The sequence below is a fragment of the Siphateles boraxobius genome, unplaced genomic scaffold (genome assembly GCF_051911475.1).
Source record: "Siphateles boraxobius isolate OS27281-9 unplaced genomic scaffold, OSU_SipBor_1 73, whole genome shotgun sequence".
NCBI classification, from domain to species: domain Eukaryota; kingdom Metazoa; phylum Chordata; class Actinopteri; order Cypriniformes; family Leuciscidae; genus Siphateles; species Siphateles boraxobius.
This window is the reverse complement of record NW_027509201.1, coordinates 1,874,218-1,889,031: the sequence shown is the minus strand read 5'-3', so window position 1 is coordinate 1,889,031 and position 14,814 is coordinate 1,874,218. Positions and strand designations below refer to the sequence as shown.

At 36.3% G+C, this 14,814-nt stretch overlaps 1 protein-coding gene across 1 annotated transcript in view; it reads right to left on the bottom strand.

Annotated features, from left to right (window-relative positions):
* The window catches only part of fbxo11a (F-box protein 11a), a 33,036-nt gene that overhangs the window by 1,441 nt on the left and 16,781 nt on the right, over positions 1-14,814 (bottom strand). Inside the window, exons 5-21 of the mRNA XM_077217422.1 lie at positions 13,419-13,548; positions 12,989-13,072; positions 12,204-12,336; positions 11,525-11,631; positions 11,222-11,333; positions 9,419-9,525; positions 9,192-9,329; positions 7,684-7,901; positions 7,402-7,582; positions 5,227-5,349; positions 4,918-5,003; positions 4,331-4,407; positions 4,097-4,240; positions 2,037-2,147; positions 852-959; positions 658-766; positions 477-575 (exon numbers count right to left, since the gene is read on the bottom strand). Of these exons, the coding sequence (XP_077073537.1) occupies positions 477-575; positions 658-766; positions 852-959; positions 2,037-2,147; positions 4,097-4,240; positions 4,331-4,407; positions 4,918-5,003; positions 5,227-5,349; positions 7,402-7,582; positions 7,684-7,901; positions 9,192-9,329; positions 9,419-9,525; positions 11,222-11,333; positions 11,525-11,631; positions 12,204-12,336; positions 12,989-13,072; positions 13,419-13,548 (2,067 nt within the window). The remainder of the gene's footprint in view (positions 1-476; positions 576-657; positions 767-851; positions 960-2,036; positions 2,148-4,096; positions 4,241-4,330; positions 4,408-4,917; positions 5,004-5,226; positions 5,350-7,401; positions 7,583-7,683; positions 7,902-9,191; positions 9,330-9,418; positions 9,526-11,221; positions 11,334-11,524; positions 11,632-12,203; positions 12,337-12,988; positions 13,073-13,418; positions 13,549-14,814) is intronic.

The window sequence follows — 14,814 nt, the reverse complement described above, 5'->3', positions numbered from 1 at the left end:
ATCACGTAAAAATATATATGCATGTTTCTTAACAATTGTATAAAATAATTATAGGGCCATTGCATTTTTAGCTAGTAACAATTTAATTTAAAAAAATATATATATATGTTTGAATCACATTTTACAGGTTAAGAAAAAATATATATATACATACATGCGTATAATAATATAATGGGCAATACAATTTTTTTTTTAATTGTCAATTTGCTTGGCACTTAAGCACATGTTCTCTCCAACAGTAATATTTAGATTTTTTTGGTTTTTAAATCAGAGCAACAAATACTATCATGAAGTTCCAAATGCACTTTAGAAGACATTTTGTACTCGTACTTTGAAATTAATTTTTTCCCCGACATTAATGCAATTTACAGGAGAATACATGCTTAAAAATAGACTTAATTTTTTTGAATGCAAAATGATATTTTAGTAATAAATGCAAAGCAAGCTCATAGTAAGATTTAGAGGGCATGACTGACCTATCATGTCTAATAAATTCTACGTCGTGCCCTTGATGACACTTCTTGATGCAGTTCACACAGATGGCGTTGCGGTCTGTCGTGTTACAGGTGTGACACCTGCACGGAAGAATACAGCAGTGAGAAAGTATCCGCTCAAGTCCCACGCAGACTTCAAATGGATATTCCTGAGGAGCGTTACCTGTAAAAATCGTGCATTGGATAGCTGGTGTAACTGGAAATCTTGTACAGGCACTGACCTCTGCTCACCGCTTTCTCAATGGCATCCTGGTTGTTCATGATTTTGTTGTCTGTAAAGAAGATTAAAGGGGAACACGGTTCACTTCATGTTCACTGGATCATTAAATATGCAAATTCAAAATGTGTTCAGTTTACCTTTCATTGTGACGTTGACGCCAGATGCGAGAAACAATCCACCGAAGCGATTGTTGAAAATCTGATTGCCTTCTAATGTTGCCGTTGCGTGATTTGTGATCTCAATACCTGAAACAGATCGAGGTCAATAATTACTTGCATATAATGACTACTTGGTGTACATCTTATATCTGTGCGATTCTATTAAAAAAAAAAACATTTTCAGTTCCGCAAAACTTTTCATGAAGGTTTTAACAGTTTATACAAAGTGTTGTTAAATTGCATTGAGTAATTTCAAGCTAAATCAATAAATATCAATACATGCCCACACAAATCTGCAGAAAAAGACGCTAAAAATGTTTACTATGAAAAAAAATCTCAATAAAAGGGCTTGTTTATCCAAGTGCTTCCCGCTCACTTCCTGAAAGAATGATGTGATTATGTCATCTCTTTTCTTTTTTTTACATTTACAGAATGGTGCCTTATTTTAAAGGCTCTGTAAGATGGTAAAAACACCAATGCATAATCTGAAGAAACGACTTCAATTAAATATATTTTTAAAAAATTGTTTTAAAAAAATATATTTTTTCTTCAAATCGCAGTACAATAAATATGTATACTTCCAAATGAACTTAAGTACTTTGTACTCAATGTGGAAGAAAAAAAATGCCATTTCTAAGTACAATGATACAAATTTGAGGAGAAAATATGCTTCATTGTAAATAAATAAATAATAGATATATATTTATATATAGATACATATCTTAATGGTCCTACCAGAATGGCTTCATGCAAAACAATATATATATATATAAAGCTTTTCTGAAAAAAAAAAAACATTTGCAGAGAGCTTATGTCAATTTTTCCCATTTGAAAATGTCCATATGCTAATACAGAAATGGGAAACGCATGAATGGGAGACAGAGGGAAAAAAATACCTTTAAAAATAAAATAAAGTTCTACTGAAGTTTAGAAAATATCTAATTAAATATGTCTAAAAACCTCCTGGGTTACACTTTATTTTAAGGTGTCATTGTTATAGTGATTAGTTAATATGCACTTACTATAGTGTTAGGGTAGGATTGGGGTTTGGTTGAGGGTAAGTTGCATGTAATTATGCATAATTTACTGTTATTACTATGGTACATGTAACAAGGACACTGTAAAATAAAGTGTTACCACTTCCTGTTCAAAAAATGACTTTACCAGCAGCAAATCCATCAAATATCCTGTTCTTGCGCAGCACAGGGTGACTGTTAGTGCTGATGAGGACTCCCGCCTGGGCGTTCCTGAAGATATCGTTCTCTTCCAGCAACCCTACAACATACAAACACGACATCATGAAGCTGAAGTGCAGAGAACAGCTCACACTGTCATAGCATTATTAGTGTCTGACTGGAATCTGATCTCAGTGACTGACTATCGCAAGTGTATGGAAGCATGTCTGTGAACGAGGCGTGTGTTTTCTGGAGTCAGAGCCTGATCTCGGCCAGGTCACAATCTGGATGTGTGTTTCCTCAGACTTAATGCTGTAATGTGTTGTTTACCTGACTATAACTGTCTAAAGCCCTATTCGAACGGGATTAGTTTTACAATGGTAGATGGAGTAAAGTCATTTTACCACAGGACGTCTGTAATATTAATGGCCAATTCGCACGAGATAAGAAACCTCAGTAAAACCAGCAGAAGTGGGAGGAGCAACTGTCACCCTCCTGTCATCATATGTGTATTACGTTGCTCCCTGATATCATGTGCGCAAACAATCTATATATATATATATATATATATATATATATAAAACCGTTATGTCCAGTCGAACAATGTATTTATTTACTTCAGATTGGATTGTGTTGGTAATAGGCAGTTACCTAAAGCTAACAGAAGTTTCGTTACTCTAACAAGTGTTTTCTTCTTTCTGATCTGAATGGCATGCAAAAAACACTCGAGTTTTGCCATAGAATTGTCCAATCGTCTAGAACGCAATTTTTCAAGCGTCTCCATACTTGAAAAACACGCGGAAAACTACTTTTAAACAGGAAACGACAGAATATTAACGTACTTATCTATTCGTACGGGATTAGTATTACCTGAGGTCATTTTTCCGGACCTTTTTACAGAATTTAAAAGTCGCTGTAATCTTTCCTGACATTAGCCCTATTCGCACGGGATTAGTATTATCTGGGGACCTCGTGTGATTTAGAAATTAGCCCCCCACATCTGAATTCGCACGGGATAGCCGAAGCCTGTGATTTTACTCAAATTTACTGACTTATCTCCCGGATATGACGTCAATAGGCTATTGATTGGAAATGTCTTCGTTATAGGTCTAGCTGTATGATATATTATGACATAAACATAATAAAGTTGCTGCTATACATGTCATTCATCTCCATTTAATCATTCTTTTTGTTTTTGCTCTTCTGATGATTTTCAGCTTTCACTTTCTGCAAATTGTGTAGTTGTGTATAGCGATATGACCCAGCTCCCAAAATACTATCCAAACACTCGAGCCTCCATTCTTCGCGAAAGATGGATAAAAAGGCGCACATGAAACAAAAACCTTGAAAAAATGATATACGATCCGGCCAAACCACAGAGATGCCGATTCGCGCGGGACTAATATTATCACAGGACCTCTGTGTTCGGTGAAATATAGTAGGTCATTTGCGGGGGAATTTTTACTTAACAAATTACAGACATGGCCGATTCGCACGGGATTAAGATCACAGACAAGCTCTGCAATTATTACAAATGACTAGATGTCACCAGGTAATTCTTATCCCGTGCGAATAGGGCTATTGTCTGTAATGATTACTGAGATGCACATTCGGACGGGACTAAAATCACTGAGAAGCTCTGGTACTCATTACTTTACTCCACCTCTCCATGTTAAACTAGTCCCGTCTGAATAGGGCTTAATAAACATTGCACATCTCAGTATTTGTGCAGGAAGTGTGGCATTTCTGTTTTGCGGTTCACAATATCAGGAGTGAATCTAGCAAACCGGCAGCTCGCATAAACACCCAGAACTCTCATCCGTCTCATAGTTTTATATATTTAGATATAAGGAGCAATGTTACGTTGTTCAACAAGACAGCGTCAGCATTTGTCCACCCCAAACCCCCGGCTCTGTTCGGGGTTAAACCGATCTTTTCTGCCGTGGAAATGCAGAACGGACACAGGCTAGGAACCGCACTGGAACAGTGTCGGTGGAAAAGGGGTATGATACTACATGAGCCATAATGGAGCATGAAGAAGACCATCACCTCGTCCTCCGTTGAATATACAGATTCCCCCGTCCCGCCCGTCGTGGATCTTGTTCCTGCGGAGTGTAGGATTGCTGTCGGTCTTGATCCAAACCCCTGCCATGGCGTTGTCAAAGATCTCGTTGTCTTCAATAAAGCCTAAACCTGAGAAGAGATTACGAGGACGCTTATTTTTCTGATTAAAATAGAAATATCAGCCTTTATATCAACAAAGACATCAAAAGGAAATATTACCTGAATTGTAAACAAGAATTCCTCCATTTTGTCCACCCCAGATTTTATTCCTCCTAATTTTGGGATTGCTGCCAGTTCTACAAAAAGAAATGCAAAAAACAAAAAACGTGTCACTACTTTTTTTTTAAAACCTTATTTTATAAACCCAGAAGTCTGTGGAAGATACATGATGGTAGAGCTGTTTGATTATGGCAAAGATCAATCACGATTATTTAACTTATTTACTTTGGAAATGTCATGCATTTAATAAACTTCTAAAACAAACTTGTCTTTTATACACAAGGACTTTGAAAATAAATGCAATAATACAAATAGACTAAATAAATCATATACAAATTTTTTTTTTTAAATCTATTCCCCCCCCCCAAAAATCAATACATAAAAATGCATACAAAAGGGTTGAAAGTGAGAGCATCATTGCGAAATGAAATCTGGCACAATCATCATTTTGTCGCGATTATCATATTAGTTGAAAGCCAAAATCGTAACTACAAATACAATTCATAACTGAAATCAAATTCAAGTACCGCCCAGCTCTACATGATGGTGCTTAAACCTGAAAGTGAGGATACAATGACGCCACTGACCTGATCTGAACTCCAGAGTACATGTGGTTATAGATGTCATTGTCTTCTAGCACACCGTGACCATTATCATAGAAATAAACGCCCACCTGCGGACAAAAACACATTTAATGCATCACAACAACACCAAGAGACTTCGATCTGGATTTTATATTGAGAACTAGCCCGTCCCGAATGCCACCCATGTGCTCACGCTTATGCCATGGTTGGTCTTTTGAATGGGAATGTTTGCATGAGAGCATTTGGAAGCAGGACACACACACACACACACACACACACACTGAATGTAGATCATCACAGAGGAGTACACACCTGTTTTCCACTGTGTATTCTGTTTCTGCGGAGCACAGGTGTGCTGCCCGTGGTCACCCACACACCGGCGAGTGTGTTGCTGTACACCTCGTTCTCCTCGATCACACCCTGACCCTTCTCATGCTGACAAACCAGAGAGAGAGCAGGGGCTGTGAGTCTCTACCGGTGGTTTACTGAACATCCTGCTTATATTAGGACTAGCACAGGGTTTCCCAAACGGGAGTTCGAAAGTCACCATGAAATCACAATTGACAATTCCTAGTTTTCATTGAATATTGCAGTATTATTATAAATTATTTATCTGTGCACATCTTTTTCTTTTTTTTTTTCATATGCCCTCGTATTTTTTATTTTTCGATTTTTAATCAAAATAATTCCCCGTCCGTCTTGCAGCATCTCTTCTCTGATGACGGACAACCTGATGGGGGTTTTACCGATATATTGTGTCTGACATTATATTTAGTTTTTTTGTAATATAGTGGATATTAGTGAATTTTGTATACATGTCTTTTTTATATTTTGATGTTATAGATTCCTGGTGTATTTGGACTGCATAGAGTTTGATTTAAATATGTCCTGAATTTATAGATTCTCTTGATATTGTTAAAGATTTAAAAATTTCCCCTCAAGAAAATCCAGTATTCTGATAACATGTCATAACTGCAAATGCAGTATAAAATACCTCCGTGAAGTTGGCACGCCATAAGACAAAATAATCTCCAAAACTATGCCATTGGTTTGTGCTTCTTTTGTGCCGCAAAAAAGTTTGTGCTGGTTTTGTGTTTGAGATATTGAACATTATTTTTTTGGTTGTGTTATGTCACTCTCCACCCCATGTCGTTCAAATCGCTCCAAACCGGTGTGATTCGTTTGTGCTCGGTTTGTGCCGGTTTGTGCCGTTAAAACAAACATTGTATCTATTTTCCTTTCGCAGATATAACTAATTTAATTCGGGAGCTGTGACGTCACTCTCCACCCCATTTCTTCTAAATCGCACAAAAACAGTGTCGTTCGTTTGTGCTCGGATTGTGCCAATAAAATTAACAGTGTATCTATATCCCCTCCTTTAAAATAACAAATATAATTCGGGGGAGTGACATCACTCTCCACCCCACGTCATCTAAATCGCTCCAAACCGGAGTCGTTTGTTTGTGCTCGATTTGTGACATTGAAAGAAACATATGGGGTGGACAGTTATGTAACTGTACTTAAAAAGTAAATTTTTTTATGTTTAAGAGGGGATCGTAGTTGCAATGTTTCTTTTAACGGCACAAACCGGCACAAATCAGCACAAATGCAGCACAAGTAATAAGATAAAATAAAAATTCTGCATCAAAATTTATAGACAAGTAGTTTGTTTAGGCATGGTTTGGAATAAGGAATTACAAACCTGCGCACATATATTCAAACGCACATAACTATAGAATCAATTCTTAATGCGCATGTGAACGCCATCAGCGTCTATCACAGGTTCATGTTTAAAGTCTGTTTAGAGAGAACGGTGTCGTCTTAGCGGCCCCTAATTTAATAACAAACTATCATTTAGACGGAAGTGAATCAATCAAAACTAACTTTAGCTGGAAAAAACATTTTTCAAGAACCACTATAAAACCAAACCAATCTCTGTTACCTTAAATTATATGTTTATCTCTGTAAAGCTGCATTGAAACAATCTACATTGTTAAAAGCGCTATATAAATGAGGATGACTTGACTTGACACAAACCAATGGCATAGTTTTGGAGATTTCGTTTTATGGGGTGCCAACTTCACGGATGTGTATAAAATGACTCTGAGTGTGTGTTTTACCACACCCTGTTGAATGTGTATTAGTTGCAACGTGCTGGTGTGCAGATATATGTGTGTTTTTAAAATGTTATAGCCATGAATAAAAATTATATATATATTTTCTTTTTTTTTTTATCAAGTGCCTTGGCCTCGTATGATTTTTGCAAGTTGAACTATTCCGCATCCAAAGAGCACTGAGATACAGACTTTACAACCCAGTGGCACTTGTTGCATATTGTGTTCCATTTACTAAAAAAAGATGAAATATTTTGTTTATTTGCATGTCATGTGACCATCAACCAACATCATGGGACCATGAACAATGTGAATGTGTTGATAAAAGATGAGTTAGAATATGTCTGGTAGATGTTTCTGTGGGTTCACTCACCACATAGATGCCTCCGTGCTGTCCGTCGTGGATCTTGTTGTGCCGGACGATCGGGCAGCTGTTGGTCCGGATCTGGATTCCCGCTAAAGCGTTGCCATAGATGTCGTTCCCTTCGATGAGACCTCGGCCGTCGCCGAATATGTAAACACCACCCTGGTTGCCATTAAATATGGCGTTACCCCTGCGATTGAGCAGAAGGGAGATTATCACTTTGCAAGAACAGTATTACTGTATGTACTGATATGAAATCATATACTCCATGTCTATTATTGACTCCCTCACCTGATCGTGGGGTCGCTGTTTGAGGTAATCCACACACCCGCAAAGTTGTTTGCATAGATCTTGTTCTCGATGAACTGGCCTCGGCCCTTCTCGTGCACGTAGATGCCGCCCGTCTGTCCGTGATGGATCTCGCAGCGCACTACTGTAGGGTTAGCATACGCCTTCACCTCGAAACCTGCTATCCGGTTCCTGTGGATGTTGCAGCTCTCGAAGTAGCCCTGCAGAGGGAGCCAGAGTCACGAGAAACACACACACAGTGGTTGCCATGTTCACAATTACATGCTACTCTTGCTTGAAATGCAGCAAGTTTTCTGTAAACTACAAAACTAGGATATTTTTACCAAAATAAGGCACAAATGCAACAAAAAAAATGCAAAGATTCATGCCACAGTATAAAACTTTAATAGTTGTACATACTATTTAAATAATAATAAATATAATGTGGAATGAGGTATATACTTTAGCATGCAGTAATACTAGCCTACTGCTGACTACATACTTCCTATTATCTTTTTTTGTGGCATGTGTAATAGAATGTATTATGCAGCAATAAACATTTCAAAAAGTAGTATGCTACAATGACTGCAAGTAGCAGTTAGAAGTTATTTTACAAATTAAATCCATTTTTGTTTACAAATGGTGATCAAATAATGTTTAATACAAGTATTAACAAAAAATCCTATATCTATTATTCTTAATTTATCACACTTTATGGTGGAATACTTTAGGATACAGTGTATAGTGTACATACTGCAGAAAGAGTAAGAGTAGTATGATAATGATATTATGATCATATCCATTATGTTAGTATTCCATTCCAGTGTTGCTATTAGCTAAAATAACTAAATAACCATAACAATAACTTTAACTATTAAAAATTATTGAAAATAAAGCTGAAATAAATATTATAAATTAATAATATTAGAACTACAAAAGTTGCCTTAGCAATTAACTAAAATAAAAGTACTGAAACAGAAGTAAAAATAAAGCTAAATAGAAATACTAAAAACGAATAAAAACGACAAACAAATAAAGTTAAACTAACATTTGAAACTGGGGATTTGAAAACTGAAAATATAAAAAATAAAGCAAATTCAAAATATGATTAAATTCTAAAATAGTTTTTAAATGATAACAAAATTGATAAACAAATAATACATTTCATAAATTAAACAGAGATGAAATAAAATATAAATATTAGATGATAAACTTTAACTTAAAAGACAAACAAAACTTAGAAGTGTTGCCTTTGCAACTAACTGAAATAAAATAAGTTGAAGGTGAAGTACAGCAGGTTAAAAAATATTCATAAATAATATAAATGTATATAAATACTACTAAAATGTTTGGTATTATAACCGTTTCACTCAGAATATCCCTCATGACTTTATACGTTTAATAAAATTTTGTGGATGATAAAGAGAGAGAAAAAACGCAACTGCTAAGACTCTCAACACACACAAACACAGATCCTGTCAGTGTTGTGCAAAGACACAAAGAGTTTTTACCATGCCGTGGTCAAACGTGAACACCCCGACATCTCTGCCGTGATGGATGTGGTTCCGTCTGATGATGGGATTGCCGTGGTTTTTCACCCAGATCCCAGCTAGAGCATTATTGGATATCTCGTTGTCTTCGTAAATGCCCTGCAGAGCAAGCGGAGAGAGCGACGGCGTGATTCATCTGCTACAGACGACCGGTCTGACGGTATATTCGGGACAGAGTTTCATATTACCTGCGCGTGGTCCGTGATATAGAGCCCTACATTCTCACAGTCGCTGATGTTACAGTGTTTGATCGTGGGTGAAGCTCCCTGGCCACTTACACACACTGCAGAGCCCACTGCACACAGATAACACACGACCGTCAGCATCACACACAACAGAGCTCAACAGAAGGGCTTTTCAGAGATAAAAAGTGCAATTTAAAATCTGTTAATACACAAGATTTGAGCTCATATGCATGTTTACTCACGAAAAGCAATTAATAAGCAGTGCTGTGGAACAAAAAAACGTGCTGATTTAAATACCTAACCAAAATGATGATGATGCTTGACTTCTGGACATTTACTATTGAGCACTACAACAAACATGCAATATATTAGTAGTAGTAGCAGTCGAGCTGTATGATTAATCGTTAAAAGATCGGGATCTCGATTCAAACACCCACCTAAACGACATCAATTTGTCTATGTATATTAAATCCTTTGACAAGTACGATCACAGTGAACATTCAGATCTGCGTTGGCGCTGCCACTGACCAAGAAAGCAGGTATGAAACATCTTCAAAACTGATTTTTTCAACCAAACAATATCGTAATTTCTGTCTAAGATACATTCATATTTTCACATAAGTACTGGGATAAAAGTTTATAGCTCGGATATAAACACTGATGTCCACGGTAGCGATCAAAATGGAGTCAATTAACTTTTTGGAAGTAACTTCAAATAAAGATTGAATCAATTATATTGTTACACCAGTAGGTGGTGACAAGTGACATATAAAATGTATTTGTCATTGAATCATTCATTCAAGAGATGTTCAAAAACACTGATTCACGAGCGCCCTGCATCCCAATGTCCATTCTTTCCATCCTAAATAGTATGTGAGATTAGAATAAGTGTGTCCCAAAGCATAGCATGTTGAAAAGAGTATGTCAAAAGTCCCTGGATGTTCTACTATCTACACCGGTAGATTTTCGGAGAGTGGATCCTTGTTCACTATAAAGGCTTATATTGCCCACAACATTGCCCTTTGGATGATGATTCGGTTCAGACCTACAATCACGAGTAAAACATGTTTAAAAAACTACAAAACATGCCGGATAGAAGCAACCGACGGTGAGAGGTTTAGATAAAGGTTTAAGTGTCGAATAATCAAAGTTTAGCCTGATAAAAAAATATTTATATAACGTTATCCGTCTTTTTTTTATCAGCAATAACAATGTGGATTTTTATAAAGATATGTTTTGGCCGTTACATCGTTATGCATTAATATAAGGGGAGTTCTCCACATGAAAGTACTCTTTTGCTACACACTCAAAATTATTTACTTCTTCACAAAAAGAGTACATGCTTTTATGGCGTAGTACAAGTAGCCAAATTGGGACGCAGCATCAAAGTCTTTAAAAGTGAGTCATTGAATCATTCATTCAAACAGAGTTAAAAAAAAATATTTAAATGAACAAAATATTTTTTAATAGACTGCAGCAATTGACATTTTGTCAGAATCTCTAGTAAATTACATATTTTGTTTAGTTTTCCATTCAGAAATTATACATTCATGTACATAGGGCACTATATACACGTTACGCAGATTTACTGCCTTTATGTGGTTTAAGTCTATTGTCTATGTAAAATTAACGGTTAACTTTCTGCACATTGTATGTTTTCCTGCTCTGCGAGAAGATCCCAAGTAAGAGATTCAGTGCACTTATGTACAGGATGCAGAGTACTATGACAGTATAAAAAATGTGATATAAATGGAGGGAAAATCAATTAATTTTTTTGGGGGGAAGAAAGAAGCGAGCCATGGTCACCTGTGCAGGTACTGCGGATGATGCAGTGGTCAATGATGGGGCTGCAGTTGACAGTGATCTCCAGGCAGTGATGAGCGTTGTGATGTTGAGCTGATTTGTCATCAGGATTGAACTGCAACAAAGACCCATTAAATGCACATCTAATAATGCACATCTGCCTAAAAACGGCCCTGTTGCAATAATGCCTTTTTGTTTGTTCTGTGCATGAAACGACATGAGGGTGAGTAAATTACATGATTTTTACATGTAGCTGAACTACTCCTTAACCTTCTTTTACTGAAGCCAGGATATGAAGAAACTCACCTTTATTGTCATATATCCTACATACGCGTCCTCTGACCCCTCCATGAACACAAACGTTGAATCTCTAGTGTTCTCGATGATGACTTTATCCGCTACTTTCCCCGGAGCTGCAAAAGCACATGTACGATTAATATTTCGGTTATACAGAAGAAAATCACACTACCATTCAAAAGTTTTGGGTCCATCATTTTTTTAGGAAATTAATACTTTTATTCCGCAAGGATGCATTAAATTGATCAAAAGTGGCAGTAAAGACATTTATAATGTTACAAAATATTTCTATTTCAAATCAATCCTGTTCTTTTAAACTTTCTATTCATGAAAGAATCTTGAAAAATCGGTTGCCACAAAAATATGACGAAGCAAAACTCTTTGAACATTGAAAATAATCAGAATTATTTATTGAGCAGCATATTAAAATGATTTCTGAAGGATCATGTGACACTGAAGACTGCAGTAATGATGCTGAAATTTCAGCTTTGATCACAGGAATAAATTACAATTTTACAATATATTCAAATAGAAAAGAGTTATTTTTTTATTGTATTTTTGATTAAATTCAGCCTTGGTGAGCATAAGAGACTTCTTAAAAAAAAGAAGAAAAAAAAGATGAAGAAATCTAACTGACCCCAAACTTTTGAACAATGGTGAACTTAAATATTCACATATATTCGCATACCAGCGCCAATCATTGTGATGGGCGACTCGATGTAGATCCATTCATCTGTGTAGATCCCAGAGTGGACAAATATCAAACCGTCAAAGTGGGCTTCCTGAACCCCTCCCAGAGCGTCTTCAATGGTGTCGTAATACTGAGGAAAGAGTTAAAAGCAAAATTACAAAACAAATCATTCTCACTCGTAATTACAAAATAAATACTGAGCCATATTTGAAACGCTTATTTGAACAAACAAGCATTACTTATTAAAGGGGCGAAATGTAGAATTCAGAAACCCCTGTGAACTAACATGCACAAACAATGAACAATTAAAATTCAAAAGATTGATAAATGCTTTAAAAAAACACATTGCGCATTGTTAATTCATGTTAGCTAATCCATTTCCTAATGTTAAAAAAATGAGACCTTATTGTACAGTTACCGCTGCTTGAAATTGCATGATCTTTGCCTGATGAGTCGTAAAAATCAACAAAAGATCTTAGACTTGCATTAAAGGAGGGAATAAAATATATCTAGACATTGAAACATCATAAGGACTAGAATAGATTTTCATAGGCAAACAATTATTTTTTTAATTAGAAAACGTACACATCTAGTTGTTTTTTATTCTTATACATAAATGTAATAATTTATTGAACATTGTCATCATTTTTGTTGCCCCTTGAGGCTGTTACTGTGATTTTACCACAATTTTTTTGGGGTGTTTACAAGGCATGACGCATCACATCATCCATATAATGCATAAATAAACCATATAATCCATCTACAGATGGTCTAGAACGTACCAGCATGTTTTCTCGTCCCTTGTATCTGGCTGGGTTACTGTAGAAATGTTCTGCGAAGCCCGGCTTCACGTGAGCACCTTTATACTGCAAACACAAAGATCCTTCAGTAATATACTCTCATAAAGCTCACTGATGAAACTAATGATTACTGACACATCAAGATCTCCCTAATTATCACATTACCACACCATCTGTCCACTTTTGGATCCTGGGGGAAAAGACTAAACACTCATTCTCAGATTTGTCTTGTTGTGCTTGCTCTTGAATACACAATATTTAATAGCTTTAGAGCAAGCACTTGCAGTCAAATGGAAATGACAAAAATAACCCATTTAATTGTAAAAGGTCAGAGGGAGCATGGAAAATGGGCTCTAAATACTAACTTATGATTTTTAATCCAAAACACTTAAATGAATCAGGGCAACAGTACCAGTTGCTGAAAGCTCTCCTTCCAGGGATTGGGCTGTTCATGCTCTTCTGGGTTGATCTGGAAGAACTTCCCAGACTCGGGGTGCATCATGGGACGCGTGTACTCGAAAACCTCCATGTAGAGTCTCTTCCTGCAAACCAGATGAGAAGAATCGAGATCAATGACACTTTCATGAGATGCTCAATTTGATTCATATCCATGAATCAGTTCAAAAGGGCTGATTCAATCAACTGGTTAAAAACTGTGATTCAGTAAATCACTCAAATCTGTTCAAAGAAAATTCCATGAAGCATTTTTAAATTTAATAAATTGTTAAGTAGATAATTATTGCCGTTTATGTATTGTATTGGTACATATCATTGAAAATGTTTCAATATACTTTCTTGTGCTCGATTGACAAAAAAAGTTTTTGATTTTATGAAATTTCATCACATGCACCCAAATAATAAGTTTATAATTGGATTGATGGCTCAATCGATCTAACTGAGCTCAACAACAATGAAATTTCGATCAGATTGAAAGGGATTGTGCTGACCTGAAATAATCTGATCAACAGGGGAAAAATTTGAATCCAACTCTTTCTCAATCGGATGCAAAAATAAAAATACTTATGCACATGCGCTGTGTCGTGATGCGCATATTTACATACATTAAGTTATTGGAATGTGCGTATGTTTATGCATATCTCGTGTCTTATGGACTGTGGCTTTCTTCGGTTCTGGACTGGATGCACTGAAGTTTTATTTGTAATACATTTAATGCACGTGTAAAAGAATATGTGAATCGAACTGAACATTTAGTGTTTATATAAACAGAATAAAAAAAGACCTTTCAGAATCATTCATTTACTTAAAGGGATAGTTCACCCAAAAAGGAAAATTCTGTCAGTAATTACTCTCCCTCATGTTGTTCAACCCCGTAAGACCTTCGTTCATCTTCGGAACACGAATTAAGATATTTTGGATTAAATCTGAGAGCTGGATCACTCCTCCATAGGCTTCTTAAGGGATTGAAACTTGCCGGCCCCAAAAAGTTATTAAAGACATTGTTAAAATAGTGCAAGTGACTACAGTGGCTCAATCTTAAGTTTATCAAGCGACGAGAATACTTTTTGTGCGCAAAAATCCCAAAAAATAACGACTTTATTTCAACTATTCATTTCCTTCTCTGTGGGCCTCTAGTCAGTTAGCGTAGTGTGATAGCGTAGAGCTACGTCAAACGTAGGCTCACTATGGTCATAGGCTCGCTGGTCATGTGTGTGATGCGTGTGACGTACAACAACAGAAGCGCTACGCTGTTACACTAATGAACTGACTCGAGGCCCACAGAGAAGGAAATGAATAGTTAAAAAATAAAGTCGTTATTTTTGTTTGTTTTTGCGCACAAAAAGTATTCT